General features: G+C 52.5%; 1 protein-coding gene across 1 annotated transcript; it reads right to left on the bottom strand.

Moving 5' to 3' along the window:
- Nucleotides 1-218: 218 nt before the first annotated feature.
- Nucleotides 219-8834, bottom strand: TEDC2 (tubulin epsilon and delta complex 2). The gene is made up of 9 exons (XM_032704401.1): nucleotides 8678-8834; nucleotides 8304-8353; nucleotides 7180-7852; nucleotides 5723-5776; nucleotides 3787-3871; nucleotides 3347-3455; nucleotides 3025-3126; nucleotides 2392-2603; nucleotides 219-439 (listed from the first exon to the last, which is right to left on the bottom strand). The coding sequence occupies exons 1-9, from the start codon at nucleotides 8701-8703 to the stop codon at nucleotides 296-298; spliced, it is 1455 nt and encodes a 484-aa protein (XP_032560292.1). The 5' UTR covers nucleotides 8704-8834; the 3' UTR covers nucleotides 219-295.
- Nucleotides 8835-9984: the final 1150 nt, after the last annotated feature.

Here is a 9984-nt window from a genome sequence, read left to right as displayed (position 1 = left end):
GGAGCCCCTTTAGGCCCTGGAAGGGGCTCTAAGGTCTCCCTGGAGCCTTCTGTTCCTCTTCTCCAGGCTGAACACCCCCAGCTCTCCCAGCCTGGCTCCAGAGCAGAGGGGCTCCAACCCTCCTGATAGAAAAGAAGAAAAAAACCCAACCAAAATTAAGAAAAAAACCCCCATAACAAAAACAACCCCCTGGACTTTAGCTGAACAAACAGGCAGAGTAAAGAAGTTCATGGAGAAGATTTATTGCTCAGAACTGTCTCTGTGTGTGTGAAGGACTAGCAGGAGGCTCCCCTGCTCAGTCCCCCAGTTCATCCCTCACCAGCACAGGGAAGCTCCTGCCCCCCTGGCAGAGTTGGGTGTGGATGGCACGGAAGAGCCGGGAAGAGCCCTCCGGGCACGGGCTGGGCTCCAGGACAGGCAGCAGCTCTGCCATCAGCACCTGGGCAGGACAAAGGGGACACGTCACCAGAGCCAGCACACATTGCCAGGGCTCCTTGAAGCAAAGTGGCTGCATAACAAGTGAAATCTAATCAGAGCAGTGTGACTAATAACATGCTCATTGATTGACAGATACTTTCTTTTGTCATATTTAACAAAGGCAGAGTTGTTAATCCTCTGCTCATGAGCTACACTAGCAGCCACCGTGTTCCCAGAGCAGTGAGATAAGTGGAGATGCTGCTCCTCTGCCACAGGGAAGGCCCAGCACTGGGATGAGATCATACCCTGCAAGAAGTTAAAGCTGGTGTTGGCTCGGGAGCTCTGCAGCCACACGGTGAAGTGCTCACTCACCCAACAGTAAGTTCAAGCACTCAGGACTGTTCCTGTCACCTCCCAGCTAATCCAAGACAGATGGGTGAGTGGCCAATTCCAGCCCAAATGGGCTACAGGGGCTGCTGGAGCTGCCAACATTCCCTGCCCTGGTCTTTGGTCCATTAAGCCTAGCTCAGGATCTCAGCCCACCTCAGCTCAGGTCCAACACCACCCTGGTGCAGCATCACCAGCTCTGGGACTAGACTGTGAGAGACAACTCAAGCACAGGTCACTTCCAATCGAAGGACAGAAGCTGGCCTATGGTGCCCCACTCTTGAATTAATGCTCAGGCAGACCTCCTCTGGGATTTTCATACTGCTCCACATATGTCTGCACAGGGACAGGGAAGCAGGACACAGTTGCTAATCTCTGGGAAGTCTCTACAGACATGAAAGCTACCTAAGGGGAAAGCTGCACATGAAAGAATGCTGCCCTGCTCCACTTCCTAAGAGAGAGATCCTTCTCTTTTCCATCCATCTGCTCTGCTCCTGATGTGTAAGAACAGAGGAAACAAACCTTCACCACCAAAGAGAGTCTAAGAGCTACCAGGAGTCTCTGTGATACTTGGCATTCCTCCATGGAAAGGCAATGGACAGGCTTGGCCCAGAAATAGGTACATCATTCCCTGGGTATCTGTCTTGTATCACATCCACTCATTTCACCTGTTCCAACAATTTCACTTATCTTCACCCTGCAGAGCTGCTTCAGACCCTCAGAGCTCACCTACCACAAAACACCTATTTGGATACATGTGCAGAGGAAACTGAGTCAGTCAACAGAGCAGCAGGAATCTGGCTTTGGTCACCACTTCATTTTGGGCAGATAAAGAACCCAAAACCTTCACAATCCATAATTCAGGACTATAACGCTGAAATCCCATTTGAGGACAGGCAGCAATCTATCTTCAGTCAGAGGGAGGAGTACAGCCAGTTATTAATAACTCCTCTGTGGCTTAGAAAAAATTACTTTTCCAAAGCCTCTATCATTCAGGTCAACAGTGGATGTGATTTCACAGATCTTCTCTGCCCTTTGCTGCTGGTTGAGAAGAACAAGTGATCTCTGTGCAGCAAGCTCTCTGCTCAGGCTGCTGAAGAAGCTGACACCTCCTACCCTGCTCTCACAGGCTCAGAATGGTCAAATCAAGATTAGCAGCACAGTGGTTTGAGGTTTAAAAGGAAAGGAAGAGAGTAGAGAAGTTCACTAGCTGGAGGTCACACAGGAGAGAATGACACAGTGGGTGCCCTCGTGGGACTGTGAAGGGCTGACAAAAGGGGCCTTCAGGCATTACCAACATCCTCCACTGCCAAATTCTTTCAGAACAGCTAAATAAAACCTTATCAGGAGAGGGTCAGACACATAAAGGCCTCTGCACTGGCTCTAACAAAAAACAGTCAGTTCCATTCACCTACAAAGACAGCAAGGCACTGAGGGGACTTGGACATGAGGCATAAACACAGAAACACGACTGGGGAAGCTTGCTGAGCTGCTGCTCCCCCTTCAGCTCCCCATCCAGCAGTTGGTGTCCCACAACTGCCCTTTCCTTTCCCTGCTCCAGGAGCATTAACACTTTCCCAGACTCACCTTTTGTAGAGCAATCTCTTGGTGCAGCATTGACACTTGCAGCTTCAAGGCAAACAGGTCCCTCAGCTCCTGGAAGCTGGAGTAACACAGGAGAGGCAGAGCCAGCACTCCTGCAGTGTCACACATCTGTCCCCCGGCAGAGACACAGGCTGGGGAGCAGCCTCCCACATCCCCAGTGCAGTCTGGGCGCAGCCTCAGCTGGGACTCCAGAGCTGCCAGGGGGCAAGAACAGGTAGGAGACAAAACCACACAAGTTAAATCTGTACTTGCAGAATTTATGATCTCAGAAATGAATGACTAATGACAGTGTATTATTCAGGGTAAGCTCCTCACACATGGCACAATCAGGACATCCTAAGCTATGGCATCCAGTGTCCCCAGCAGCTCCTTCCCCAGCTCCTTCCCCAGCTCCTTCCCCTGAACTGCAGCAGTTAAAAGCTCCAAGCCTCTCCTGAACACAGAGGGGTGGCACACAGATACCATGGCTTTGTTTGCCACCAGACAATTTCACGTGCTCCATTACCATTAAGGATAACCAGGAGAAAAATTACCTTGTCCACAGTGTCCTGCACAGATGGAAAAACAGTGTTCCAGCACATTCACACCTGACCACAAACACAGGGACTGACTCACCTGCTTGAAGAAGCTGCAGCTTCTGCAGGCACTGAGCAACTGTGGTTTGCAAACCCTCCAAGGTCAGAAGGCTTTCATACTCCCCTTGCAGAGTGGGAGGGTCTACAAGAGAAGCAGAGGAAACCCAGCAGGCATGAGCATACTGGAACCTTCCTCCCCAACCACCCAACACTGGTGTTGGGTTCACCAGCCCTCGTTTTAGGCAGGCAATGCTCCTGTCCCTCAAGTCCAGCACATGGCAAGGACACAAAACAGATGGAACTGGAGTCCAGATCATCCTTATTCCACCTTCTGCCCCTCCACCCCCTTTTTTCCTTCTTACCTGCAGTCTCAGCTTCCACATACTGCCTCAGACGGGAGGGGACATCCTGGAGGACCCTCAATTCCTCCTCTATCTCTGCAGGACTGAAGTCTGCCTTCGGTGAACAAAACTCAAACAGCAGCAGCTTAAGGAAAGTTCCACACCACCAGCTGAGTGCAGCAATCCTGGCCAGGCCAGCTGGGAGCAGGGACAGAGGGAACAGCCCAGGAAGTGGCATTGCAGGGGGAAGCTGAGGACGGCACAGCACAGCTGTGTAGGGCATGTTTGCCTTGTGGCCATGTTTGGCTGGATCAAGAGTTTTGTAAGTGCTCAAGAGCTGTACTATGAAAACCCCACTTCCCAGAAACCCAGCTTGAAGTGCTGGTATTGGAGGCATTACTCTCTCCAGCTGGGAGCTCACTGTGGAGCAACTGTACCCGGAGCCTGCTGGGAAAGGATACAGTTGTCTGGATCCTCTCCATAAAACGGGCCCTTGCAGCTGCTGCATCTGCACTTGGTTGGCACAGATGACATTTCTCCCATGCCCTGAAAATTCCAAAGGGGCAGGAGGTGGAAGTTACACTCCTTTGTACCAGACAGTGTTCACACTGAGCCGTGACACATCAGTGCTTTAATTACAAGTGTCTCCATCACCCCCCCTCGCTCACAGGTTATTTACTAACCATTCCCAACTCATTCCCACAGCTGGTATTAGATCAGCAAGGACACCCTGCAGAAAGCATTAGACACTGCAAAACACCTGTTCCTCTCTCCACTTGTTTTAAAGGGAAGGATTTACAGCCATCAGAAGACAGACAGCACATTTCCAGAAGCAGAATGTGAACTTGCAGTACATCCCTAATTCTGTTGTATTGCCCTGCCTATGTTCATGTCCCATAGGAAACACCAAATCTTCCCTTCCTTTCTTAGAAGTAAGTCATCTGCAGTTCTGCACAGTTTTTCTGGTAGTAAAGGTGCACAAAAAGAAGAGCAGACAGGACAAACTCTCACCCCAATTCCTTCATATGCCGAACTTCCTCAAGATTCTCCTTTAATCCTTTTTTGGGGGGACAAAATGCTATGTTTGGCAAGCAGTATGGCAGCAGTGTGTCAGCATCAGAGACGCAAGACACAGGCTAAAGGACAGTATCATGAGGAAGCTGGCCAGGAGTTCACACCAGAGTCCAGTTTTTTAAATAAAGCACTACACAAATAACAGCATTACCAGAGAGATGCATTTCACTTACAGAGTTCACCATCCCCATGGATACACAGTCCCCATAATATCCTTTACTTAAGGACTGGTTTAAAAAGCCAATCTCCCAAAATCTGCTGCAGTGAGAACCATCAGGAGGAAGCTTAAAATAGTTCTGCAGTGCCTGACTGTCTAACTCATGTGCATGTGTCTTTTAAATCATGTTAGGAACTGCAGATTTCAGAAATACATTATGCAAAAAAGTGGCAAGATTAATGGAAAAGGAGAGAACAGAAGTTCCCAGGCAAGATGCATTCCCTCTACAAGGGTTCTTTAGTGCAAAGGTTATTCTCAATCTGTCACTGAGTTGAAAGCAATAGTGAAAAGTATAAAGTTACACCAGAGCGATTAGAATGCTGAAAGGCTCAATTTACAAGTGAAAATTAAGGGAATAAAGTCTTTACAACTTGCTGAAGGGCAACTAACAAACTGGTGGCTGATAAATGACAGTTCCCAAGAGGAGGAGGAATTCTTGAGGGCAGCACAAGGGGCTATAGTTAGAGTTAAGACAGGGTTTAAGCTTAACATCTGAATTAAGCACATAATGAGAAATCTGCTGAATTATGGCAAGATTTCTCAGAGTAAATGTGGGACCCTTCCGGAAGACTGGAGAATGCACCAGAGCACTGAGCTCACCAGAAACCCAACCACCTGCACCCTCACTGCAGGAACTCTGGAGTTGGCTCTGTGTAAGAGCTGAACAGCAGGAACAGCCTCGGACACACACAGCTGTGGTGCTTCCAGAGGTGTCCCAGTAGGGCAGGGCATGGCTGGTTTGGGAAATGTTCAGTGGATAGGGTACAGAGGCACCCACCCCACAGGGTCTCCTGCCTCCAACAGGTGTCTGCTACCAGCAGAGGCTTCTGCTGCACTGTTAAACCCACAAATAAAGCATTCCAGTGCCTTCATGACTCAGTGAGCAAGAGTAATTAGCACTCTGAAAATAAATTCTAGCAGTTAGAATAACATGAGCACACACATCCTCAGCAAGAGCCTTGCAGGGCACTCCTCCTGCTCCCAGTTCAGCCCCACACCCCATGGGGTCACTGCCTGCCCAGGAACCACCACCAGCCACATCCCCCCACCCGGCCCCTCCTCACAGCCCTTAAGCAGAGGGACTGCACTAGTCAGACTGGGCTTACCTGGAGTTCCTGGAATAGGCTACCCTGTAGGGAAGGGGGAGCTTCAGCTGGCATCTGCAAAACAGGAGAAGGATCAATTGTGGCTGCCAGGGAGCAGCTGAGCCTTGTCTTCCAACAGGGAAAATGATATTTTGTCAAAATCTGGAATCAATTTAGCTGCAATGGGAGATGTCAGCAACCCTGGAGACTGAATCCACCATTGCCTCCAGCTTGTCCTCAAGGAAGGAGGCTCAGGCTCCTCTCTAATTTCCACAGACATCACTGAGCTGACCTGGGGGAGCTCCTGCATCCTGCCACCAGCTGTCAGAGGCTCATCCAAGGTGGGAAGCTGGGAGCAAAGCCCTGGCACGGCAGAGAACAGGCATGGAAACAACTTATTCAGGGAAGCTGGTCTGCCCAACCCTGCTGCTCTACCTGAGCAGGACAAGGCAGCTTTGCTTAGCACCACATCACACTCAAAAGAAATGGGAAAGGGACATTCCAGCTCCCATTGGAATATGGTTCTTAATCCCGAAGTAAAATAACCCTCAAGTTGTGACTACAAAAACAAGTGGGTTGGCAGTTGTTAGTCACATGCAGACTAGGAACCCAAGGCCACAGTTGAGATTTTAAGTACACAAACATTTGAATCCAGATCCCTGTTCCCCCAACAACTGTCACTCAGTGTCCTGTGTCCCTTCCAATGCCAGTGAACAGGGATAATTTCCTTCCTGCACAAACACAACAGTCTGGGTTGTGGTAGCTGAGAGATATTCCTCAAAATTTTCCTGGGACATCAGAGCTGACCTTCACTGTTTAAAGCAAAGAGTACACAGAAAAGAAATTCTTTAAACAAGACAGAATGGCCTGAATGCAAAGCCAACATTCCAAGTATTATTTTGCCACTTTTCCACAGAGAATCTCAGTAACATCCACGTTATAATCCTTCCCACACCAAACACTTGAAACAACTGCATTCTAGTCCATTCTGATTTCTGTAGTTACATGGGCAGTGTCTTACAGGTTAACCCAGATGCCATCACTGCAAACAGCATTGGGCACCTGCTTTAGAGAGAGTGAAAATTCATGCATTATGTATTATCACCGTGTAAAAAGAGAACAAATAAAAAAATCAATATGCTATAATAGAAAGTACACTCAGAGGAAAACTAAGGCTCAAGAAAGCTCTACAGAGACAGCTTTCCATAACAGTCACAGGGGACTATGAAATACCAACAGTCTTAATTGAAAGGCTTTCAAAGTCCCAGCCATCCAAGAAGAAGCCCTTTAAATTACAACTACTTGCTCAACCACAATAAAGGCGCTTAAAGTGTACAGGATGCTTCCTCTTCAGAGGGATGGGAGGAGGGTGAAAGCAGACTGGGGCCCCAAGGAGCAGCAGTAGCCAGCAGGGTTTGGAGATGTGCCTCTGAGTGTCAAGTGGAACATGAAGAGAGGTGCCCACCTCCCACACTCACCCCCTTTCCTGCAGGGTGCCTGTCCCAGGTGAGGGGCTCCTTCCTGATGCACCTGCAGTGTCCTCCTTTTTGCTGGACTCTCCCAGGAAACCACAACTTCTCTTCCCTGCATCAAATAACTCCTGGCCAGCAGCTATTGAGTTCTTTCCCCCAGCTGAATCCCCCACAGAAAAACTTTGCTGCTCATTTGGGGCAGATTTCGACAAGCCAAGTGTCTTTTGGGGTTCAGCTGGAGCACAGACCTCTGTAGCACTGCCAGTTGCTGTCCTCTGACTCCCTCTTTGTTTCGAAGCCACCCCTTTTGAGGAGCTCTTCCCAGATGTCCTGGGACCTTGAGAAACACATCTGGCTGGGGCTTTCCTCTGTGGTTTCTTCACATCTGGGTCAGTCCTATAAGGGGCTCTTAGCTGGTATGCAGAGGGCTTCTTTGAAGAGCCAGGCTTTTTGCTTCCAGTTCCCACCTCTGTGCTCTCAGGAACATCCTCGACAGGTACAGGCACCTGCTGCTCTTCAGCCTTCCTGGCAGCAGGTCCCTCACCTGCCAATTTCTTTCCTGTAGCTCGTGGGGCCTCTAGTGGACTTTTCAAGATGCTTTTCCTGACTTTTAGTGCCTTCTCTAAGGCCCTGTTCAGCAGTTCCAGCTCCTCCAGCTCCTTGGGTGAAGGCCTGTTCTCTGCAAGAGGAGACGACATGTCAGAAAGTCCAACCCTGGATCTTGCCCGTCTGTCTCTTCACTAATCTGCTTTGCCATGTACTACAGAAGGGAACCAGACACGATGAATGGCGCAGGGGGTATTTTTTTTGGCTGTGGGAGCAGCCAGTGCACAGAGGATGCAGGCAGGCTGCAGGAAGCCTTGAACACAGGACAGGCGTGAGCCACAGAAGAGAGTTCTGCAGAATCAACCTCAGAAGTGACAACCCCACACCTGGGTCAGGCCCACAGACACTTCACCACTGGCCTGAGTTACCGAGGCGCGACTCCAAGCTAACTCCAAGGAGGAAAGTGGGAGGGAAAAGGCGGGGGGGGCTTAAGTCGCTGCAGAAAAGTGGAACGGCTCCTAACACCGAACCTGGCTCAGCCCCTGTGTGACCTGAGGGGCCCCCGGGCCGAGGGAAGCGCTCACCGTGTCCAGCGCCGGAGCCAGGCTGCGGCTGCTCCTCTTCCTCACCGCCCCTGGGGGAACAAACAGCGCCGGGGCCGGCGATGTGCACCGGGACCGCCCCCCCCCGCCCGGCCCGCGGGGACGCGGCTGCGGGACCAGGCCCGAGGGGCGTAGAGTGTGCCCGGGGCCGCCCCGCACTCACCATGGCCGCAGCAGCGCCCGGCCCCGCTCCGCCCGCCGCTCCAGCTCCCGACGCCGCTCCGCGCCCGCGCCCAGCGCCGCCCTCAGCGCCGCCGCCGCCCTGCGAGGCCCAGCGCGCTCAGCGGGGCCCGGACCGGTCCCAGCCCCGGACCCGGCCCGGCCCGGCGCCCCCGCTCCCCCCGGTCCCCGCTCACCGCCCGCCGCGGCCCGCGGGCAGCATCGTCCCGGCCGGGTCCTGACAGCTCCCGCCGCTCCGCCCGCGCTCCCTCCCTACGGCCCTGCCAGGACCTGCGGGGAGGGCGGGGCGAGTCCCGCGCGCGGCCAAGGGCGGGAGCGGCACCGGCACCGGGGAGGGACCGCGGGATCCCGGGACAGCCCGGCCGGGGGATCGCTGTGCCTGCCCGCGGGATCCCGGGACAGCCCGGCCGGGGGATCGCTGTGCCTGCCCGCGGGATCCCGGGACAGCCCGGCCGGGGGATCGCTGTGCCTGCCCGGCACGGGTGAACCAGTGGGGGATTATCCCCCTGGGCCTGGGCGGTGGGGCTGAGGTGGAGCCCCCCGAGAGCAGGAGGCACAGAGCCGCACAGGACCCGCCGCCGGAGGGGAAGCGGGACCGTCGCAGGGGCCGTGTGTGAGCCCGGTCCCCGAGGGATCCCGGGCAGAAGGACCGACAGCCCAGCCACCACACCGCGAACTGCTGCTGCCGCCCTTGGTTTGCATCGGCAGAGAGGCAGATTTGTGGGGTTTTCGATGGAGGAATCTGCCCTGTCCTGCGGCTGTGGGAGCTGCCTGGTTGGTACCGCTGGGATCCCGACAGGAATATTGCTGCGAAGTCCTGCAGTTCCCCAAAAGTGCCCATAGCTGGCACTCGGCGATGCCTGTTCCGGGCAGCCGAGCAGCAGGAATCCAGTCCTCCCCTTTGTACAGCACAATGAAAAGTTAACAGAAGTTTATAAGGAAGGAAAGAAGTGGTTCTTTGCTTTCGAGGGCTGAATCTTCAGGTTGAGATGCCTGTGATTCTCTGCAGCCATGTGACCAGAGACTCTTCTAAAGAGAAAAAGTTCAGAATTACAGGTAACACATGGAGACAGGGCTTTAAAAAAACCTATAAAATATAAGGTTGGCCCCATCTTGCCCCATTCTTGCAACTGTGTGTGAGTTCACTGTCAGAACACTGTGAACAGTTGTGCTTCTGAGGCATGGACCAAGATAGAGCCCAGCTGGCTCTTCCAGGGCTGAGCGGGCTCAGCAGGGCTGACAGGGGGTATCAGACACACAGAAAGTAGTTTAATCAGCAAAATCATGAGCTGCAATGCCGTGAGACCTCGGGGAGCAGCAGTGGGACAAAAAGAGCTCGTTTACACACAGCTGCTTCTCTAGAGTCATGGAATATCCTATGTTGGAAGGGATGCACAGGGATCATCAAGTCTAACTCCTGACCCTGCCCAGGACACCTAACACTCTCACCCTGTGCCTTAAAGTGTTCTCCAAACGTTCCTTG

The sequence above is a fragment of the Chiroxiphia lanceolata genome, chromosome 16, assembly GCF_009829145.1.
Source record: "Chiroxiphia lanceolata isolate bChiLan1 chromosome 16, bChiLan1.pri, whole genome shotgun sequence".
In the NCBI taxonomy this organism is placed as follows: domain Eukaryota; kingdom Metazoa; phylum Chordata; class Aves; order Passeriformes; family Pipridae; genus Chiroxiphia; species Chiroxiphia lanceolata.
This window is presented reverse-complemented; position numbering and strand designations above follow the sequence as displayed.